The sequence below is a fragment of the Humulus lupulus genome, chromosome 1, assembly GCF_963169125.1.
Source record: "Humulus lupulus chromosome 1, drHumLupu1.1, whole genome shotgun sequence".
NCBI lineage: Eukaryota > Viridiplantae > Streptophyta > Magnoliopsida > Rosales > Cannabaceae > Humulus > Humulus lupulus.
The window spans coordinates 309591756-309615182 of NC_084793.1; the positions used below are offsets into that span (position 1 = coordinate 309591756).

At 36.2% G+C, this 23427-nt stretch overlaps 4 protein-coding genes across 4 annotated transcripts; 3 read left to right on the forward strand and 1 right to left on the reverse strand.

The window, feature by feature from the left end:
• Window positions 1-3337: 3337 nt before the first annotated feature.
• LOC133812843 (small RNA degrading nuclease 1) lies at window positions 3338-7784 on the forward strand. Its single transcript, XM_062246665.1, has 12 exons — window positions 3338-3492; window positions 3667-3849; window positions 3939-4025; window positions 4279-4347; window positions 4859-4999; window positions 5211-5327; window positions 5407-5476; window positions 5597-5697; window positions 5978-6115; window positions 6201-6308; window positions 6759-6863; window positions 6997-7784. Exons 1-12 carry the CDS (start codon window positions 3460-3462, stop codon window positions 7282-7284), a joined length of 1440 nt encoding a protein of 479 aa, XP_062102649.1. The 5' UTR covers window positions 3338-3459; the 3' UTR covers window positions 7285-7784.
• A 257-nt stretch (window positions 7785-8041) lies between these two features.
• LOC133812842 (phosphatidylinositol 3,4,5-trisphosphate 3-phosphatase and protein-tyrosine-phosphatase PTEN2A-like) lies at window positions 8042-13100 on the reverse strand. Its single transcript, XM_062246664.1, has 13 exons — window positions 12889-13100; window positions 11826-12231; window positions 11498-11599; window positions 11359-11415; window positions 11131-11196; window positions 10694-10870; window positions 10492-10578; window positions 10350-10414; window positions 10202-10278; window positions 9745-9791; window positions 9511-9641; window positions 8780-8849; window positions 8042-8695 (listed from the first exon to the last, which is right to left on the reverse strand). The coding sequence occupies exons 2-13, from the start codon at window positions 12228-12230 to the stop codon at window positions 8201-8203; spliced, it is 1779 nt and encodes a 592-aa protein (XP_062102648.1). The 5' UTR covers window position 12231; window positions 12889-13100; the 3' UTR covers window positions 8042-8200.
• A 1345-nt stretch (window positions 13101-14445) lies between these two features.
• LOC133812844 (protein RER1A-like) lies at window positions 14446-16341 on the forward strand. Its single transcript, XM_062246666.1, has 3 exons — window positions 14446-14990; window positions 15585-15765; window positions 15896-16341. The coding sequence occupies exons 1-3, from the start codon at window positions 14605-14607 to the stop codon at window positions 15941-15943; spliced, it is 615 nt and encodes a 204-aa protein (XP_062102650.1). The 5' UTR covers window positions 14446-14604; the 3' UTR covers window positions 15944-16341.
• A 3954-nt stretch (window positions 16342-20295) lies between these two features.
• On the forward strand, window positions 20296-22224 carry LOC133812845 (uncharacterized). The gene is made up of 2 exons (XM_062246667.1): window positions 20296-20716; window positions 21248-22224. Exons 1-2 carry the CDS (start codon window positions 20393-20395, stop codon window positions 21770-21772), a joined length of 849 nt encoding a protein of 282 aa, XP_062102651.1. The 5' UTR covers window positions 20296-20392; the 3' UTR covers window positions 21773-22224.
• Window positions 22225-23427: the final 1203 nt, after the last annotated feature.

Sequence of the window (23427 nt, forward strand, 5' to 3'; positions counted from 1 at the left end):
ATGAACTTGGCCGATCGGTCATGGCCATGTTCGACCAGTCAAGTGCATGTCTGCCCAGCTAAGTGCATGTCTGCCCAGTCAAGTGCATGTCTGCCTAGCCAAGTGCGTGACTGCCTAGTGAAGGTGTGTTCGACCAGCTTAAAGGAGATATGGGTCGACCAGAAAGAGGAGGACTAAGTCAAGATTCCCAAAAACGGCTTCAACAAGAATCGGTCTTGGCATACATGAGAATCTCTCAATTTATCCCACAATTTTAGTGTATTGTTACATTTTGAATATTAATGTAATTTAAATATAATGAGAATAATAAAATATCCCAATGTGGGGGGATATCATCTGTACGATCCTAAGCCTATAAATATAAGGCTTATGACATCATAAAATGGGGGATTCTTCTTTTTGGGGATTTTTTGGGCTTCTGAACTTCTGATCTAAATTTTCTAGAGAGAGAAAGTACTTGCATTTGAGAGAATCCTTGTATTTTTGTAATCTGCACTGAAGAAACTCAGTTGACTCAGGTTCATCTGATCTTGAGTGCAGATCTATAATCACAACTCTAAGTGGATTAGGCTATTACCAACATATTGGGGCTGAACCACTATAAAAATTACGTGTGTTATTTACTTTCTTTATAAAATCGTCTGTGTCGTTTAATTTCTCTTGAAGGTTTTATCGTTTTTGACGTTCTCACGTCGTTGGCCAAAAACGCGATCAACAAGAGGAAATCAAGCCTAGGAATTCAAAGCTAGAGGTTTGTTGAGCTTGGGGAGAATTGAAGTTTATGGCAATTGAATTTAGCTCAGGTTGAAGTTAACTCAAAGATAAGGGATTAAAGCATGTTTTTCTTTTAATTTTCTCTGTTTTGTTAGAATTTTTGGGAGTTGGAATTTAGGTGTTTATGAGACTTTATGTTGGATTTCTGGATGTTTAAGCTAGTTATGTTGTTTGGATATGAATCCTAGGCAGAATTCTAGGATTAGGGCTTGGAATCGGTGATTTTTAGGGTAATTAGCTTGTAAAATTGTATGGGATTTATGGGTATCGGGCTCAAGTCGCGACCCTGTTCATCAGGCACCGCGACCCGCTTGAGTTTATAGGCCAAAGGACCTCGAAGAGTTGCCCAGACGTCGCGACGCAAGGTTGGTGCGCCGCAGTCCGTATCTTTTAGCTGAGAGGCATTTTGCCTCTGACTTGGGGCGCGCCGCGACCCAAATGCAGATTTTTGGCTGTTTGAAAGTTTTTAGCTCGGGAACTCAAACGTTAAGGCTCGGGAAGGTTTCTACTACCTAGTTTGGTAGAATCCAAGGTCCCGGATGCTAGATTTATGTCTTGAAGCTATTTATTGGATTAGAACTTGATGGATAGCTATTATAAATATGACTAGGTTTTCAACGAGGCTCGTGTTAGAGGATTGTGCTCGGGATTGCGGTGCTCTGATATCTTGGGACACAGGTAAGAAAATTGTTGTACCTGTAGAGCAGGGTGTGGCCCTATTGCTTGTATTGTAGGGCATGACCCTATTGATTGAATTGCAGGGCATAGCCCTATTGTTTATGTTTAGTATATGTTTAAATATTTGTTGATATTATGCCATGTAGTGCATATTTGTGAATGAACGAAGAAGTCCGGGAACGACGAAGGCCGGAAACAGTGAAGGCTGAGAATGACAGGAAGCCGAGTACGGAAAGGGGTCGGGAACGGCGTTGAGCACACGGAGTGCAAAGCCGAGTACGGCAAGGGGTCGGGAACGGTGTTGAGCACGCGGAGTGCAAGCCGTTAGGGCGAGACCCTCCTAGGATGCTGGAGTCATTCTCTTGGTGAAGACCGCGAACCCAGGGCTTGGTAAAGCACTTGGGACAGCATGGCCGCTATGTGTTTAGCCTGTTGGCTGCTTTGTTATATGCTGTTGATAGATATGCATATGTTATCTGTTTTGTGTTGAGTTTTCTTGCTGGGCTTCAGTTCAGGGGTGCTCTATGGTGCAGGTAAGGGTAAAGGAAATGTCGACCAACCATGAGTACGGAGAGCGTGGAGCGACGGGTACATGTTCGGCCTGCTTGGCCGCCACGACTAGGGTTATTTTTGGGAAAATGTACTGTAATAGTTGTTTTGTTGGTTAGGTCGACCTTAAATGTATTTTTAGATGTAAAATACTTTCTGAACAGTATTTTAAGATCTTAAATGTATAACTCTTTACGTTTTCAATGAATGACCACATTTTTATATCAAATGACTTTAAATGACTTTTATTACAGTTTAGCTCCACTTTTAACCTAAAACTTCGATTAACAAGCTAATGACACGTTTTTTTTAACTCACTTAATAATGACTAAGAAAGTAAGACGTTACAACTTGAGCCTCAAAAACACTTACAAAATAAATAAATAAATAAAAGTGGATTAGAATACTAAATAAAAATAATATGAAAAAAATGATATTGAAAGAAACATCTTCCAAAATCATTATTTCAATGTAAATACTAGAACTTATTTGTGAAGTCCCTGAAATTGAATGTGTCACCAATAAAATTAATTTATTCGTTATGTCCATCTACTTGAAATGTCCAAAGGAAACTCTCACACCAAACCAACAAGATAAAAAAATTATTTGATTGAGTTCTAATAAGAAAAAGTGAAATCTTTTAGGTTGTGATTGATGTATGATTTGAAAACAAAATAATTGGATTTTGAATTTCATTTGAAAAAACTATTTGAAAATAATATTTTAGCTTTTGCAATTATTGATTGATTTGTGATATTGTATTTTAAATAATTGTGGGGCCTATCTATTTTATTCTAAATTTTGAGTATTTGTAGAAAACTAGAATTTTTGTTTTTTATTTGGATGATAAATTATTATTCATTTTAGAAAAGTTGTTTTGAATTTAATTTTTGAAATGTCCTACTAATTAATAATTTAGAGTAATGATATATGCACTTAAAATATACACCCAAATATTACACACAGTGATGTGATAGTTTAGCCTAGCCAATCACATTTATTAAAACAGGAACCCACTGTTTTAAAAAGCAGTGACACGTCACTATATGTAATATTTGGGTACATATTTTGGATGCACATATTATTACTCTTAATAATTATGTGGGCTTATTTATATTTTAGTTTTCAAAAATTTAAAATTGCATGTGAATGATGAACCAAATTCAACACTATTATTTTGCAAAAAAAAAACATGAACTAAAATTTCAATTTTTTTTCAATCACATTTGTTAAAAGATTTGCTAATGAAGAAACAAAAGGGTATTTATGTAATTTAGGATAAGTTGTACCTGTCTTCCTCAATTTCTTCTTGCTTGCGCTAAAAACAGATAATTTCGTTTGTTAGTTAAAACCCTAAAAAAAAATACATAAAACCCTAAACCCTTTCGCTGCGACTTGGCGGTTCTTCCAGCAGCCTCTCCACTCACTCTCTCTCTCAACTTCACCAGTAGAATACCGATGGAGGACCTGCTCGCTACCGCTGAGAAAAAGGTAAGCTCTTTATTGCTATCTTGTGATGTTTTGGTCTACCATTCTTATGAAATTGAATGCAGACCAATACAGATTTGTGCTATTTCAGCTATTGAATTCTGAAAAAAATTATTCTTTTGTTATGTTTTTATGCCAATTGTTTTGATTGTATGTGTTAACGGTTTTACTTGATAGGCCCTTGTTGAGATTGTGAAGTTGGTCCAGAAAAGAGGATTCAAGGGCAGTAAAGGAGAGTGGAAAGAGTTTTTGAGTGGTTATGATAAAAAGTTTGGGGCTAAATTGAGTGACCCGGCAAAGAGGTCTAATGAAGTTTTGGTTTCTTTTTTGAAGACATTTGATGACGAGGAGCATTTGAAGGTAGTGTACCTTAACTCTCTCTCTCTCTCAGTGTTGATTTTACTTTTCATTTACTTCTTAACAATGTTTGTTATTAATGATGGCTGCAGTACGTGACTCAACTAATTCAATCTTATTCAAAGCGCAACTTAGTTCAGAAGTTTACAAGAGCTCCAGATAATGAGTCACCTGAGCAGGTGATTGTGAAGCACATAATAATACCCTTTTGGCTTGTGTGATACAATATGTAGTGTTGTATTTGGGATTGCTAAGGAATTAAATGTGAACCAAATGGTTGTATGGGATTGTTGTTGAGCTTAGATAGCTTTCTTTTTCAACTTCATTTCTTACAGTACCATCGAAGTTACATGTTTGCAATTTGTTAAGCTCTTTATCTCATTGATAGTTTTGTAACTTGTATGTTTTGTTGAACTGGTGGTGGCAGTACAGATGCTGGTTCGCTTAACTCTTGAACACCCCCAATACCCATTAGAGTATTCGTTCCCTTCAAAGGATCAGGTAAGTTGTTACATTTCTTTCTAACTTTTGTTTTGCCAAGAAATGGTGTATTAAGATATATATTCCTTGTGATTACTTTCTTACATTTTTGCGTTGCTTTAGACTTAGTTAACTTCAGTACTATTCAGATTGTTTTGATATATATGCCTTCTTGCTATCTCATAGGCTGAAGCTAAGACTCATCTTTGTTCAACATAAATTATATATTTTATTCAATATCTAATGAAGTCCTACAATTTTCTTCAAAGATAATTGCTGCTCTTTTTAAGTTGCTCCCATAATATTCTTTAAACTAAATCACCCAAATTGAAGATCATCTGCCGATTTTGTTATACATGTGAGTCATATGACTATTTTTTATTTATTTTATTTTATATATAAGAAGCCCATGAATAAAAACGACAACTCTAGCTGTAATTTTTTTTTCCCTTATTGCTTGACGAACTTTATTTTTATTTGCTCTTAAAATGGCATATTTTCTTCCTATTAACTTGTGGAAATTGTGAATCAGGGTTGGATTGTTACCAAGCTTGGGAAAATGTCCAACGTGATGAGTTCAGAAAACATTCTTGCTGTTGACTGTGAGATGGTTCTGTGCGTAGATGGAACTGAAGCAGCGGTGAGGGTGTGTGTAGTGGATCGCAATTTACAGGTACTGAATTTTCTTTTTTCTTTTAATGAGTAATGTTATATTTTTCTAACTGCTTTCTCTATCAATTTTTTTGAAGTCACGTAGCTCTTTTTGAAATAGAGTACAAAACACAAATAAGAGAACTAAACCCTTCAACTATTACATCTTCTGGTGTTTCTAGACTTGCCAATAAGTTCTTTTGTATGCCTGTTAATACAGTTTTTACTTTCAGGTCAAATTGAATGAACTTGTAAATCCTAAGAAAGAAGTTGCAGATTATAGAACTGAAATTACAGGAATTACTGCAGCTGATCTGGAGGGAGTTACATGCACATTGGCGGATGTACAGGTTTAGTATCATTGCTTTGTCGGTTTTGAGAAATTTCTGTCAACATTATTTATCTGAACCACTTCGGTGTGTGCTGTAGAAATCAATGATGAAGATATTATCAAGTGGAAATATTTTAGCAGGCCACAGCTTAAGTAACGATCTCAATGGTTAGTGAAACCATCGCTTTTGCTGTCAAAACTCGTTGATTTTGTGCTATATTTGATGTAACTACATTTGATGTTCTATTAGTCTCTACTCATTTCTTAATCTTTTGCTTTTGGGCTCAGTATTGAAGATAGACCATGCATGGGTGATTGATACCTCTTACATATTCAGATATTCAGAGGGACCCATCAGTAGAAGACCTTCTTTGAATAATTTGTGCAAGGCAAGTGAAAGATTGAACTTGTTTCTATTAGCAATCTGTTTGTAATGGAGAGTTCGGAATTTATTTTTAATTTTCATTAGTTTGGAAATATCTTCATTTATTAGATATCGACTTTTTAATCGTCTCATCAGAGTGAAGCTTTTTTAAACCAATTATTTAGATTGATGACCCCTTTTTGCTTTCACTCTATTTGTTTATTTTCATTTGATCAGTTTATACAATTAAAGCTCATCTGCTGCTTTTAAATTTTGGCCTTATTTATATGTTATTCTTTTGACAGTCTTTGTTGGGCTATGAAGTGCGGAAGGCGGGTTCTCCACATAATTGTTTGGATGATGCTTGTGCTGCCATGAAGCTTGTTCTTGCTAGGATAGAGCAAAAAGCAAGCGATACTATTCCCTACAAAGAAGTGAATGTTGTGAGTTGGCTTTTTCATATTTTCATCTCCGGCTTCCCTCAATTTGAACTTTCTAAATGATAAATCTTTTTATTTAAAACTGTAGGTGCCTGAAATTGAAATGCCGAAACTACTACTTCACAGGATTCCATCACATGTACCTAGTGAAGAATTACTTAAGGTTATTCCTGGGGACTTCACAATTGAAACTAAGGTTGACCACTCATTCCTGTTCTTAAATATTATAAGATATCCAGTTTTGGCATTTTTTTTAAAAATCAAGCTATGTTCATGTTTACTTCAAAAAACATTCGGATCCATATAATAAATGCTGAGCCTGAGCTCGTCGAAAATGATAATGACCCCTCCGCTAACTTTACATTGGACCGTGTGTATATCTAATAACCGTGTTTTAGTGAGATAAATTTCATTCCTTACTTTTCTTTTACCTTCAGTCTTCCAATATTGTTATTTACACACTAAATTTTTCCCTGACCGGTGATATTAAAACACTACTACTACCTTTGTATTGCTATTGGGAGACAGCTTAATTACTTAAGTTGTTATGAATGAGGTAGATCTAAGTTGCTATGACTAATATTACTTAATTAAACATAAATGTTTGGGTGTTTCTTCTGTAATGAATGTGTGTTGATTTCTGCAGTCAAATAGGAGAATTAAAGGAGATAAGTACACTGCCTTTGCTTTCTTTAAAAATTTACAAGAAGCAGAGGAAGCATATGAAAAAGTGGAAGGCAGCATCTTGAAGGTACATAAGATTAGTAAATTGATTGTAGATTTAGATCCCCAAGACACATTTTGAATAATAGAGACAAAATTGTCTTGTCTGTGTTATGTGGTTGGTTAATACACAAGTAACATGTTGACCAAAATTATGCCAGGATACGTTGGGACGGCCGCAGAAACTCATCACATGCAAACTCAGCACAGGTGAAACTTATAGTCTGTGTGTTCGTAGTACGGGTCGCGGTGATTGCTTTGATGGGGACTTGTCTAAGAAGAGAGCTGTTGAAGTACAGGAGACCTCAAAAGTATCAAAAAAATTGAAATCAGATGAGAAGATTGAAGAGGAGACACCGGCAGAGGATAAGGGATCGAAGCAAAAACTTAAAAGTAAAAAGGTATCCAAGCACAAAAAGAACAAGAAAGGAAAAAAGAAACGAGCTTAGGCGTTGCCTGTACTACTACCAGATTCATCTGACTTCTTGGAAAAATCCTTTAAATCTGGAAGGGTTTTTCTTGGATTGCATTCCCCAACGAAATGAATTCAAAAGGTTTCCCATCCTCTGTCTGAAATCCAGAAAAATGGTGAGGCAGTATTAAATTTTGCTCAAGTGACCAAGGTTCGACTGACTGCTTAGAGAAAAGACAGAAAGTAAAGAGAGAGGTACATGTTTTTTATTTATTTATTTATGTTTATGTTGAATCACTAGATACCAAAATATTAAAGTTTGTATGAGGTTTGGTTATTATTTTGCCATTTTTGTCTGTCTGTCTGTCTTTTTTTTGGGGGGATAAGCTCAATTTATTTTTACATCAACTTGTAACATTTACTGTAATATTAGAAACATAATTAAGTCAATTTTTGTTGGACTCTGCTTGAATTTTTTCATCAAACTGTAACATTTACTGTAATATTAGAAAAATAATTAAGTCATTTTTTGTTGGACTCTGGTTGACATTAGTAGAAACACAGTGACAGTATCCCCACCATGCACTATCATGTCCAAAGTGAATGATGTTTTTTCTTTAAAGATATAAAAAAATTTGGTCTTTGTACTGATATTACCTGGGATTTGTTAGTTAAAGATTGTAATGATAGTCACAGCTTACCTTAATCACATCTTTATTTTCATATAATTTAGTGGTAATTGGTAATCACTTTTTTTCTCTTGATTTGAGTTCAAATCCCCACTTTCAACAATATAATAATTATGAAAATAATTTTAAGATTCATCACACTTCTCCTATTATCACAAAATGAAATGTTGTAAGTCCAAAAAATGAAGTTGGAAGTATAACAAGGTAAATGTTAACAAAGAATGTTATACAGCAAACAATGATAAGTAAAAACTCACACTTAATTTAATCACTCTCAAAATCTTCATCATCCCCAAAAGAGAAAACAGAAGCATCAGCAGCCATTGCCTTAATATCACTTCCTCCTGTTGAATCCATCTTCGGAAGGGCGTCATTGCTGCAGTCGGTTTTCCTAACCCCGTCGGTAGTTCCTTCTTGCAAGACACGTGTCTCGGTCCCAAGAGACAGCCGGTCAGTTTGGCCGGATAAGTTTCCTGTTTGTTCGGATAATGTGGCAGTAGAAGTAGGAGTCGCAGCAGCTCGGCTCTTAGCAGCTCCCTTTTCATCCCCATCGCTGTCTGAGAATACATCATCATTGTCTTCATTCTGAGGAACTTGTTTTCTTTTTGAGTTAGATTCAGCACCAACACTTGAGTTAGGAGGAGCATGACTAGTAGAGCTACTATCAGATTTGGCTTTTGGGTTAGATTTTGCTGGTAAAGTACCATCATAGTCTATCATCACAATTTCAACCTGGAATCCCGGAGAAGGCAATTTCCTCTGCCAAAATCACAACTTTTCAAAAAGAGAGAAAACTATCTTATCCAAAATCAAGTAAATATCAGATGGTCATGTCATTTGTACCTTGTCAAAACCATCAAGCTCTGATGCACCTAAGATCATTCTGTTTTCTGACATTGTTGTATTTAACCAACTGCAGATGAAAAAAACAGTACAATAATATGACAACGATGGTATTCACTCATGCCCCATGCGGGGATATTCTTCAGTCGACACTTAGGCTTTGTTTGGACCTTAGATGATGGAGAAAAAGTTTTCCACAATTGTTAAGTTTAAATTTTTCTAGAAAAAGAATTCTTAATTTATTGATTCAAGGGTAGGTAACTATTTGTTACCCAGTGTTTTTGCAACGTATCATTTTGGTACCCTTTATTTTCAATAATGCTTATATGGTACTCTGTATTTTAAAATCGTACATATTTGGTACCCTAAACTCAAATTTAATTAATAAAATTTTACCAATTTAATCAAACTGCTGTCAATTATGTAAGTTCCAAATTTAAATTTAATTACTTAATTACATATAACTGATGACAGTTTGATCATATTGACAAAATTTTATCTATTAAATCTGCGTATCAAATATGTATAATTTTAAAATACAGGGTACCATATGAGCATTATTGAAAACAGATGGTACCAAAATGATACTTTGCAAAAAGATAGAGTACCAAATGAGTAAATTCCCTTGATTCAATCTAAACATGAGAAAATGAATCTTTTGGATTTCATTTTTTTTACTTGCTAAATCGAAGGTGCAAACAAGGCCTTAGTAAAACAATGAGACTACAAACCAGTAGAAATCTCCTTGGCGTTCATGAAAATGGATTTTAAAGTCCCCCACCAACTCTGTTAAACCAGGTTCCCCTGGTAGAGCAAACACCACTATCCCTTTTCTAGATGCTTTCATCCAGAAGTCTTCTGGCTGCAATGCAGCTTGATTAGTTGGATAAAATTCATACTTTAGTTGGGAAATTTTATATCATAGTCAAAAGATTAAAACTAATTAGAACAAAGTAAACACTTACCATTAGATCTTTTGTTTTTGGATGCTTTTTTGTTGAGAACAAAATACCTGAAATTTGGGAAAAAACTCTCACTTTAGACTCTAAAACTACAGAGAAATCTAAAACTATATGATTGACACATGGATTTTAGACTTGAGAAACATGCACCCATGAAAAAAAATGTCAAACTCAAATTTTAAGTAATTTATAATCATTACCAGAAGGTGTCTCTATACTTTATTCACATAATTCTTAAGGAAATAACTAAAGTTTGGAGCTGTGTTTTGACTGGAAAGAAGATCTAGATCTTAATCAAAGTAGATTTCTGAAGCAGAGCACTTTATTTTGATGAATGCACACACATGGCAAAAATGTCTCTATTGGGCGATGAAACTATGGCGGTTATCATGCACAATGAGGATATAAAACTAACAGCTAAGTAGAAAAAGGAAAAGAAGAGGAAGAGGAAGAAGCATACCATTATGATTGGAGATTGTAATAGAGGGTCTAATCCAGTAAGGGCATTTGTGAATCCGAAAACCCCTAAGCATGCATCTGCATAATTACAACTGTCAGTACCTTTCTTGATAGGCAAATGGGAATTCTGTAAAAGATATCAGAAATACCTACGACCGAGCTGATTCTCTCCTTTGAACTCTGTTAAAATACGCTCGAAATATTTGACATACCTCTATAAAACATGAAATAATTACTTATCAGAGTCGCACAGAAAATCTACTCTTAGAAACATAACATGACTTGACTTACAATCTGACTTGGGAGAATCAGAGCCTTTCCATCTACACATCTTTTCTGGTTGTAATAATCCATAGCCTCCCCAGCTGTAGGGAAGAACTACAAGAAAAGATAAAAGAAAATTCCAATCACGAAAGAAGAGATGAAAATCATAGAATAAAGACTTTCCCAAATGCTACAAAATCTCTTGTGGGAACTGATTTAAGAGTCTTACCTTAAGGAATAAGAGAAGGCTACATATCATTAATCCAGTCCTTGCCATACCAGCTTTACAATGAACAACCACAACATTTTGAATGTCCTCCTTTAACCAAGCATAAGCACTTTGACAAAATGATGTTATGAGCTGAATTGGGGGACAATTATGGTCATCAAATGGAAAGCTTGCAACCTGAACATTAAATAAAAACACAAACAACCAAGTGTTTTAGAGCATTAACAATCTACAGATAATCTGCATTCTTCTCACAATTGCATTTCATTTCTTGAGTAATCTACTTCTCAATCTTGATTAATTAGGAACCTTTTGATTTGAAAACATGATTTAGATTTGAATATTATGATCCACCACCAATAATAACAAAAATTAGAAACTTATTGCGAGACATCGAGTATGCTAGGCTAAAATGCAGCTGAATATAATAAGCTTACCTTCCCTTCAAATAGTGATGCATCGTACAACCTCTCTGAGCAAAGATTGTACACTTTGTATTTTCCCTGTGCAGTAAGTAACAACTTTAGAGACAATGAATCTTAACAGAAAATTCGGAAGCCATATTGGAACGTAAACTAGATTCTAAATTCTGAAAAGTAGAGGTATGAGATACATTTCTGAGGCAGTAGCAACTTCTAGTCTTCCAATTGAAAATAATATTCTACCTTGTGGTGAGTTTCAAAAAACTTGATAACTTCCTCCATGTGATTCCGATAAAACCCCTGTAACACTTTATTTTAGTTGAAATTCCTTCAAACAACAAAAGAGAAATGAATTTCAATGTAAACCAAAGTATTAACTGACCTCAAGGTATCCGAAAAACCCAGAGGTTAAACTACCAGCTGGGAAACCCATGGCGATTATGTTCTCGGTAATATATGTCATATCCAAATCAAAACCTCCTTCCTGTAAATTGCAAAATGATGTTTATGAAAATGCAATCACTGACACTGCTGAGATAAAAATATATGATATGATGATTATGGCAAAGAGCCTCATTCAATTGAATGCTTATAATGAATTCACAGCTCCCACATTGTCAAGACTGAAAGTAGAGAAAGATACAAACATGTAAATATGATGAAAATAACATAAAAGATAGACAATTGAAACAGCCTACTAAGATAGTAACCTGGTATCTTCGTTTGTTTTGAGAGACTATATGGCGTGCTTTAACCTGCACAGCCTTCGCTGCACTCCGGGATGAATCTACAAGCCCTTTTGTGAGTGATTCAAAAATACCACTCTCTGAGCTGGCTTTAACATCCTTATCAGTTGGAGTATCCACTGAAGGCATCTGTGAACCAAACCCTCTAGCTAAACGTGCAAATGCCGACATTCCAGCAATTCCACTTGGGCTCTCTTGCACTGCCCCTAGCGATTGCTGTAGTTTCAATGCCCAAGATGATGTTGAAGAAGACACAGAAGCTGATTCACGTGGATTAGTTTCTTGTCCAGAAACAGCTGGAGCAGAATGATCAACATCAGAAGCTTCAGCAGAAGGCTGGGGTAATGAATTAGAAGATTCTGAGTTCATTCTGCCAATCCAACATAGGTATTAAAATTAATAGAGATTCATACAGTTGAGCACCATGTGTTACTACCAACATATAGAAAACCAATAAGTTGAAATAAAGAATCTTGAAAGTAACAGAAAGCAAGAAAAGAACAAGTAAAAAACTCCATGCTTTTCTCATATCTTAACCATGTATTACTACCAACACATGGAGAACCAATAACTTGAAACAAAGAATCTTAAAAGTAAGAAAAAGCAAGAACAATAAAAAGCTTCATGCTTTTTCCCATGGAGCCAACAACTCTCATTAAAATACTCACAGATTGCATGAGCATCATCACCATCAGTAATAAAAACAAATCATTTAAATCACGATTAACCCATATCAGCATAGCAAAACAAAGAAAACCCAAAACTTGATTTACAAAACATGTTCAAATTTTCAAGTTAAAAAACGAATTTCCCAGTTATAGAGATCTGGCAAGAAAACTTTCCAAATGGGCAACGCGAAATTTAGACATATAAGCACTCAAACTACATTTTGAATCTACTTGAACCCGTATTATGAAGTTTTTTGGGATTTGGGTCTGATTATGAAGCTAGCATAAACGCAAAAGATGCAAATCTACAAACAGAAAAGAGTAATGTAGGATTAGGATTGAGATTGGAGTATACTTACAGAAACCGGGTTCGATCTCTTTAAACAAATTGGACTGAGAAGAAGAAGAAGAGTGCACTGAGTGACCTTCAAGACACTTATTTTTGGGTCATTTCAGAAATGGAACGTTGATCCACCAAATATGAATAAATAAATTAATGGGTTTTCCATTAGATGCGCTAAAAAAGATTTATCATTTATTTTTTTTACCATAAAAAAAAATTGAATAAGTAATTTTCATCAGAATTTCTGTATTGTATATGGAAAGATGTACGAGTAGTTAACTAGTTATGTATGATAACGATTAACGACCGATTCATGGAATCGTACGGACGGACGTAGACTGTCATTTGATCATTTTTTGGAAATTTTATTATAAAAATAAGCTTTCAAAACTTTTTAATAATCTTATGATAATTTGGAAATTTTGTTATCGTTTACTGATGATGATAACAAAGTTTTTTTTTTTTTTTTTTGAAAAAACAATTTAAAATGAAAACATATCTAATGAAATACTCAGCTAAATGACATTTTCTCACAATATCACTAATGTAAAGTTATTTTTTTCTTTTTCTAAATATTATGATTTTGGTTTCCAAATACAATTTTTTCTTTATTTGATATGTTAAAACTCATAGAAAATACAAAATAATCAATAAATTGGTATTCACATATTGGGGAAACTTACTTAAATTAATTTATAATTTTTTTTAACTTTTTTCTCTATATTATGTACAATGTAAGAAGTAAATTTTGTGTCAAATTTAGCACAAAAAATGAGTTAATACTATATTTGGCCAAATATTTGTAATTGTGCTTTAATGCACAAAATGATATATGGTTGATAATTAATTGTCAACTACTTAATTATAATAAGTTGTGGCAATACACTAAATAAAAAAAATAGCATTTATTAATGTGCTAAATTTAGCATAATTTTTATTATGTGTCGAATTTGACACATTTTTTGGAATATTATTAAAGTTATATTTTTTTTTGGAAAATGTGCTAAATATAGCATTGCACCAGCTTTTTAATACTCTATTATAGATGCTCTTAGATGGCTATTGATAAAGCACAAAGAAAACTGAAAAAAATGATACATAAATCTTTTATGCTCAACTCAAGAATTATGAACGAATTTTAATCCTAATGGAAGATTGTTGTGTTCCTCCATTTTTTTTTTTAAAAGAAGACAAAGTTATATTTTGAAGAAAAAAAATGAACAAAGATATATTTACATTTATAAATATTTCTAATATCATGTTAAAATCAACAACAACAAAAAAATTCTTTAAATACATATTTTAGTATATGTTAAGTAATTTTTCTATATACAATGTGGATTAGATACCATAATTTTATAATAAAAAATAGTATTTTTTTTATAAAAACATAAAAAAAAATCTAAAAAAAGAAGGTAAATTCCTCTAAAAAGTTTATAAACTGGGCCGAAGTCAGTTACTTAAATTAGCCCAAACAATGAATTGGGCCCACATTGGTGACCCACGCGGGCCCAAATAGGAGGGGACCGGCCCAAGACGGTGACGCGACGAGAGCAAAAGTTCGCAGAGCAGAACCGGAAACTGAGGTCTCCTCTCTCACACACACCAAATTCCGTACTATGACGCAAAAATCATAAAATCCCTAATCGTAAATCTAGAGAGAGAAACCAATCCCAAAAGCTCGCTCACTTAGAGAGAGAAAGTGATAGAACCAGAACTTGACTGGGTCCCAATGGAAACCGAAGCGGCGGGCGTGGGTCTCGCCGCGGATGATCAATCGTCGTCGTCTTCTTCTCCGGCGGCGGCGTTTTCGCGATGGACCTTTTCCTTTTCGAGGCGGTACCAGCACTTTCTCGACAAGTCAACGCCGCACGTGCTCCACCGGTGGCTCGCGTGCCTCGGTGTGGCGTTGATCTACGCTCTCCGCGTTTATTTGGTCGAAGGGTTCTACATCGTCTCGTATGGACTCGGGATCTACATTCTCAACCTTCTCATCGGATTTCTCTCTCCTCAGGTTGACCCTGAGATCCACGACCTCTCCGATGGCCCCTCCCTTCCTACCAGGGGATCTGACGAGTTCCGCCCCTTCGTTCGTCGCCTCCCGGAGTTCAAATTCTGGTATAATAACTCTTCGATTTGTCTGATTTTCCTCTTTTCTGAAATTTTGCTACATTTTATTTTAATTTTAATTTATTTTCTTTCAAATATACTGTTCGTGATTGCTGAATTGAGCGAGCTATTGCCCAATGGTGTTAAGGCTATGGAGATGACTTTTTGACTGCTTGTATCAGATTAGGGTCCTTTAATGGCGATTTGGATTTCTTTGAAATACCCGTAATGAGCATTACCCTTTTGGCCGTAGTGTTTTTCATGGCTGAAAGTCTGAATTGTTATTTATATCATTTGATTTCAAGTAAAAAAGTCTCATCATGGTCGATACCTTATGGATTACTTAATGAGTAATTAGTGTCTTGAGATTGTCAAACTTCTACTTTGATTTGTTTTTAATTTCCAATGTTTCTTTGTCTGAATTAATGTTCAGTTATCTCCCCAATTTTCTCTTCTACCAATAGACCAGTCTGTTCCTTAGCTCATTCATGGTCATATATAATCATAATAGTTTAATTTTGTAATTTGAAACTTCTGAGGCATTGTTTAGTTCACTTTTAAACTTTTGTATAATTATAATAACTTAAGTTTGTTTCTTTATAGGTACTCTATTACAAAGGCGTTTTGCATTGCTTTTGTGATGACATTCTTCAGTGCCTTTGATGTACCTGTATTCTGGCCCATACTTCTTTTCTACTGGATGGTATTATTTATTATGACTATGAGGAGACAGATTTCCCACATGATCAAGTACAAATACGTTCCATTCTCTTTTGGGAAACAGGTATGGACTGTCTCTGAACCTTCTTGCTCATTAGAGTTGTAGCTTTATTCTGTGAATCTGTGATGCTTATAGTGGTGTCATTACTATGAAAATCTGATTTTCGTCCCCCTTTTTCTTTTGATTTCGATAGCGGTATGATGGAAGAAGAGCATCTTCAACCGATGGCTCGGCAGATTGAACATTTTCAGGTAGATTGGATCGATTTTTTCTTTTTTCTCAAGTCACAAATCCAGATGACAATTAGTTTTGCAGTTAGCAAGATTACGATGTTTAGTGCTTCATTAGGCACAATGGTTGTTTATTTACCCTGGAAATGTAGCTTTGGCAGGATGAAGTGGTTGCTCAAATCTTTTACTTTTGGTATTATGGGATGTCCATTTGTATAGGAGGGAAAAATGCCCACTGTTTTTGCCTAATAATTAACTCAGCAGTAGTGACATATCTACTTTTTCTAAGTCTTTGCAGTTTGAAATGCCATTCACACTGCGCATTAGTAGTTTTATTGTACTCTTAATTCCTTTTCAAACTGAAGCTGGGCTTAATGCAACATTTCTTTTGGATATTTCTCCTCTCTCATTCTATGTGTTCTCTTTTGTTTTTCTAGTTATTTGCCTTAACTCTTTTTCTTTTGATGATCCCTGCTTTTAGGGTCATGAAATCTCCACTCTCTCCTATATGAGTTGCTCAAAAATTGACATATTTTGCTTGAAATGGTGGAGATAATCGTGCCAGAAACTATTTAACTTGTATTTTGGCCTTTTAGATTATGTTTGGTTGGGGGGTAACAAGTGGGAATGAAATCATTATCGTTTTAACCATTTTCATGGAAATAATGAGCTAGTTTAATGAATTTTATGGTATATTCCAAAACTGTCGAAATTGACATAATTATAATTGAGTTGAAATGACTTGCCAACAATTAGACTTGTTACGGTGTTTGGGATGAGAATTTTCATGTTTGGTTTAAATTTTAATGAGTAAAGTTAATAATTTGTGTGGGTTCTACCTGTATTTTAAGGATAAAGCGAACCATTTTATACAGGATAAAGTGAATCAATTTATACACAAGAGTTTAATATTACTTTCATCTTAAGTCTCTGTACATTTTTCAAGGCAATTCAACAACTCAAAACAAACGACACTGAATGTTTATGCATATTTTGGCAATGGAGAAACAAGTGACAACCTTTGTTATTGTTCTTGCATTTTAAAAGGGAAATTTGATAAATCATGCTTACATTAGCTTAATAATTAAAATTTGAACCAAAGTTAACCACCCTATGATACAAATGCTTATCTTTCATTTAATACCAAAAATACCCCTCTCATAACAAAATCCCATACCTTTCCTCTCTAAAATCTTGCAAAAAAGATACACATGGGTAAGTAATTTTCTTTGATTCTTGTTGTTGTTGGTTGTTTTTATGATTTAGATTGCTGTTTAGATGTTGGATCTGTAGTTTGTTGGTATTTTTTGCTGTTTTTTTGGTGAAAATCGTGGTCTGTGAAAATCTGCGTTTTTTTGGGTTCCTTGAATTTTTTTTCTAAATGCCCGATAGTGTCCGATATAGGCCCGATGCAGGGACGATAGTTGTTGGGTTTCAAGGTTAGTGATGAGGTCCGATGGCCACCCGATGCTTGCCCGATATGTTTTGGTTACCCGATGGTCATTAAGGTTCGATGGCTACCCGATGGTTGCCCGATATTTATTTTCATTCTACAAACCCTTTAAGTACGATAATGGATCGATACGAGTCCGATGCATGCCCGATAGTTGTTATTAAGTTAATGCAGACCTATTAGTACGATTGTACACGATGGTACCCGATAAGTGCCCGATGCTTTCCCAATAGTATGATGGTACACGATTGTACCCGATGGTACACGATAGTGATAAAAAAACTTGATAAAAACCGTACCTTTCGGCTTTTCCCCTGCCCATTTCCCGTTCCCTCCCAAATCCCAACTCTTCACTCCCACAAAACCATCGAGCAACATAAGTACTCACACCCGACGCTTCTCTCTCCCTCACCCACCATCACCCGACGCTGCTCTCTCCCTCACCCGACGGTCGGAAAAACCCCCACCGGAGACGTAGAAAAACCAAGCCCCAACCCCCACTGGAGACGAAGAAAAACCAAGCCCCAACCCCCACCGGAGACGAAGAAAAACCAAGCTCCAACCCCTCACCGGAGAAGAAAAACCGACACCCCATTGCGCAAAAATGTCTAGGGTATGTGTTTTTTTTAATCTCTTCTCCATTAAAAAATGTTATAGTATGTATTGTTGAATTTGACTGTGTTAAATCTGACTGTGTGACATCTGATAAACCGTAAAATTTTGAAAAAAATTTCTGGGTTTTTTTAGAGGTACGATAAGGTACGATAGTGGGTCGATATGGGTACGATAGTATTTGTGTTTCTCATAACTTCAGGTTGAAGATGAGTGTACGATAGGGGTACGATAGTGGTTCGATGGTGGTACGATAGGTTGTGTTTTCTGATAACTTGAGGTTGAAGATGGAGGTACGATAGGGTACGATGTTGGGTACGATGTGTGCCCGATAGTGGGAACAAATTGTTGTGTATGTTATAATACGATGGTGTACGATGTTAGGTACGATTGTGCACGATAATGTTATAGTTCCAGTTTTCCATTGGTGTCCGATATGGTGCGATAGATTCCGATAGTTGCTCGATAGTATATTGCAGAATATAAAATTTGATGTTTTTTTTTGTTATTCTATTTAATTGGGTATTTATTTGTTTTATGCAGAACTTAAGACCTCCACAACTGATAGTTCCAGTAGAGGAACATTTTACGGGACGTATCACTTGGCGCGGCAGTTGGTACTTTCCAAAGATTAAAGCAAAATTTATACAGTGTGGTTTATTGGATAGGGTGAAGGAATCCCCTTTCAAACAGTTCTTCATGGCGGAACCATTAAATTTTTCTGGTGCCTTAGTCCATCAATTGTTGTTGCACAAATTCAGAGGGGAGAAGACTGACGAAGTCCAGTTTTATATTGGGAAAAAAAGATGTAGATTTAGCCAATTGGAGTTCGCTTTAGTTACTGGTTTAAATTTTGAGGCCGGACCGTCTGAAGCTGAGATTAAAGCGAAGACCACTTCGGATCGGTTGATTCTTGAGTACTTCAATGGTCATTCCCCAGTGAGCATAGGGCAACTGCGCAGAACTTTTGAGAGTTGTCAAATAGTTGATGATGTGTACAAGATGGGTTTGTGCTTATTAGTTGAGGGTGTTTTGAAAGGTCGTGAGGAGAAGTTGATGGTTTGGACTGACATGCTGAAGATGGTAGACGACGTTGACTTCTTTTTCCAGTACCCGTGGGGGAAGATATCATACCAGAAGTTGTTACAAACTTGTCAAAAAGACTTTGTTGAAATGAAGAAGCATTTACAGAAGAAGATTGAGAAAGGAAAGACTCAAAAGGAGGCCAAGTACTCTATTTATGGGTATGCTGCAGCATTGCAGTATTGGGCTTTTGAGTCCATCATTGAGTTGGGTCAGGATCATGCTGTGAGATTGGGCCAAGGCATACCAAGAATGATCAACTGGCAGAGCAAGGAGAAAGTAGAGATACACAAAGAGCAACTTATTAAGTTGTTTGCCAAAAAGGTGAGCTTTTACTTTACTTTTGAATGTTCTATATTTTTTTCTAGATATGCAATTTTATGGGTACTGCACGATAGGAATACGATAGAGTACGATTTGAGTACGATTATGGGGTTATTTTGTGGTTTTTTGTCAACTGTTTGAAAACTGACTAAGTGGTACGATTTGGTACGATGATGGTCCGATGGGGGTACGATATGTATTCTTTGTTAATGTAGTAGTAGTGGTACGATATTGGTACGATGTTGTACGATGATGGTACGATAGTTAGCAAGCAATTCTCACTTACGGGTACGATATTGTTATGTTATGGGTACGATATGGGTACGATAATTGCATGATATGGGTACGATATGGGTACGATTGGGGTACGATAGTTTACCAATTGACATGATATATTGTTTTACTTTCCAATCTAAATATGCATTGTTTTTTGTGGCAGTTGACAGTATACCCCTACCTGTGTGCCCGACCTGCTGAAGAACAGTATGTGAGGACCCTTACAGACAATGAAGCCCCATTGTATGTGGACATGGGGTTAGAGGAACTAGAGGTGGGTCCCGATGGACAGCCTACACAGGAAGCCTTACAGAGCCAGGCTGAAAAGCTTGCTGAAAAGTTAGCTGAGCAAGCAGAAGCAGCAAATATTTTTAAGGAGGTTCCACCAGCTCAACCTGAGGCACCTGAGGTTCCCCCATCAACACCTCATGCCAGCACCTCCTCCCAAGCTGAGCAACCAGGCTACTCTATGATTTTGGCCAGGTTGGAAAAGGTTGAAGGGCAACAAAGTGCCCTTATTAAAGGTCAGTCCGAGATCTTGGGTCAATTGCAGAAGCTTATGACAATGATGGAAGATCTTAGTAGGCCAGTTCCAGATCCACACCCTCAGTCCACTGAAGAAGGCCCTCAGTCTCCTGTAGATGAAGACATTCTCCCTAACGATTACAGACCTGATGATGTAGATGATCACATTTTTCGCACACCAGAGGATATGCAAATTACTGTAATCGGAGATACTGAAGATTCTGAAGTACAATTCTTAAACATAGCTCCACCAGCACCGGAGAAGAGGAGAGAAAGAAAGAGGCCTAGGTGGTTCGATGAGTACACTGCAATGAGGAAAAGGAATAAGAAATCGAAGACAGCAGTGAATGTGGATCCATTGAGGGTTGTTGATGGTAAATTACTTATGACCTTTCACAAGTGGTTGCTTGGCACCATTGGGAATAAATATCCGAGGGAATGCTTCTCAGGGACACACGATGCTGCTTGGTTCCTGAAACTGCATACTCCGAGGACATGGCTTTCTGACTCTGTAAGTTTTCTATAACTTCATAATTAAATAATGTTGAAAATTTATTTAAATGTTTCTATATATAGTGGTACGATATGGGTACGATATGGTACGAAAGTAGTACGATAATTATAAGTGTCAAATTATAAACTGTTTATGTCAATGGTACGATGGTGGTACGACATTAGCACGATAGTGGTACGATATAATTTGTTAAGTAGTTACTATTACCATCATAAATTTAGAATTTGTAGTGGGACAATTTAGGTACGATGGTAGTACGATAATGTACGATGATGGTACGACAGTGGGACGCTAGTGGGTACGATGGTGTATAATACTAGTTTTTGCCATAAAGGTACGATGATGGTACGACATTAACACGATATTGGTACGATAGAAGGTTTTATTGTTAATATATTCATGTACGATTGGGGTACGATAATGGTACGATTGGGGTACGATAGTTACTATATTCATGTCTGATAGTTTTTTTGTTTGTTTATTTTGGTACGATATTGTGGTTACTGACTTAATTTTCCTTTAATGTAGCATTTAGATGCAGCATTTCATCTCATGAGGAGGCGTCTAGAATTTTATCCTAACGTGTACCCTCAGAAATGTGTTGTTATGCCTACAATTTTTCCCGAATCATTGAAGGGTCGGTGGGACGCTTTTCCAGGTTCTGACTACTCTAGATTTAGTTGGGATGACAGTATATTGGACCTGGTTAGGGGTGATGCAGTCCAGTTCTTACCGAGTTGGCAGAACAAGGAGTTCATTTATTTTGCCCTCTTCTTGAAAGACCAAATGCATTGGGTAGCTGTAGAGGCAGACCTGAATGGGTGGATGCTCAACATCTTTGACTCCAGTATTGGATCAATTTCCGAAAACGATTTGATCAGCTTGATGGTTGACTGGTGTACCATTTTCCCGTCGGTCTTGCGACAGTCCGGTTTATTTGAGAACCATGACGTTATACTCGCGCCTCAGTTGACAGCATCAGAGAGTCAGGTCAGACCCTTCGATTGGAAACTCATTCCACGTGAATTCGTACCGCAAACAAAATCCAGGTGAACTTTATTAAATATCACATATTAATTATTATTTCTTAATTACAAAACTTTATTAAATTATTGTTTATTTTCTAATGCAGTGGCGATTGCGGATGTTACGTAATTGAGCATATTGAACATAAGCTTCTACAACTACCATTTGATAATGTAACTGACAATAATATGAAACTTTTTAGGCAAAGGTGGTGTGTAGACTTATTCTACCAAAACTTATGTTGAACGGTCTTAATTTTTTTGAATTGTATAATTTTTTTGATTGCTCTTTTTGTAATTACTACATTTTAATGTGCTTAATCTTTGCATCGTACTATCATCGATCACTATCGTACTCTATCGTACCCTCACTTGCCTCACAAATTTCACGAACAGTCCTGAAACCATACCATCGTACCATTATCGGACAAATATCGTACATTATCGTACCCTAATGTCGTACATTAACTATCGTACTACATCGAGCAACGTCGTACCATATTGTAAGATACATTTAAATAATCCTACAACAAACAATATCGTGCATTGTCGTACCGGCATCGTGCACTATCGAACCAACACTGGATTATTACATATTTAAGAGTTTCATAATGGAGAAAAAAATAGAAAAAAACCTGCAAAATCCAGCACATAACAAATATTACTAGTTCAAGCAGAAATAAAACATAATAGGTCAACTAGAATACAAACAAAACAAGTTAACCTCGGTACTTGCAAGACGCTTTGTTGTGCCCTTTACCACCACACTTGCTACAACATCGTTGTATCACAACCTTGTCTCCATTAGAAGGATATCGATTTTTCCTAATTCGTCCGACCTTTTGCTTCTTCGGTCGGCCTACAGGTTTCTTCTCAATCGGTACTCCAACTTGGATGTTCTTAATGTCTTCAGGCAATTCCCAATCATCCTCATCACCAACTGGCATAATTGTCCCCTCATATGTGCTCTTCCAACTCTCTCTTGTGTAATATTGAGAGCACAATGCGTACATGCTAATATTTCGTTCTTGAGCAGCAGCACATGCATGTGGACAAGGAATCTTCATGATTTGGAATAGGCCGCAACTGCATTGTCGTGCCTCCAAATCAACTATACCACCGCTCTGAACTGTTCCTCCGGGGTGGACATTAAATGTATAAGGTCCAGCTCTGTCGACGCTTAAGAACCGAGATTTCTCAAATTGACATGACAAGTCCCCCTCCATAACTGGTGATAGAGTCGTGCTACACTTTTCAGCGTTTTCCTTTCGAGTAGCAAACCATGTTTGAATAGTAAACCTGATGAATTCAACAAAAGCAGTGATCGGGAAGGCTCTTGCGTCCTTAGTTTTGCTGTTGAAACTTTCAGCCCAATTACTTGTCATTACATTGTAACGGTCCCCTGGAAAGTACGCACGAACCCATCTTTCAAATCCAATGCCCTCAAGATATAGTGCAACTCGAACATCCATTGCTTTTATCTTTTCAAATTCTCTTTCAAAATCTGTCTTCTTATACGAGTATGCACAACTGTAAATATGATCCGTGAAGCAATCAGTCTTGAACTTGCTAGCCACGTTCATAATAATGTGGTGGTAGCATGCGCCATGGGGTGCATCAGGGAAGACAAGTTCCAAAGCATGAACAATGCTTTGATGCCTATCCGATACGAATGCTAAGTTC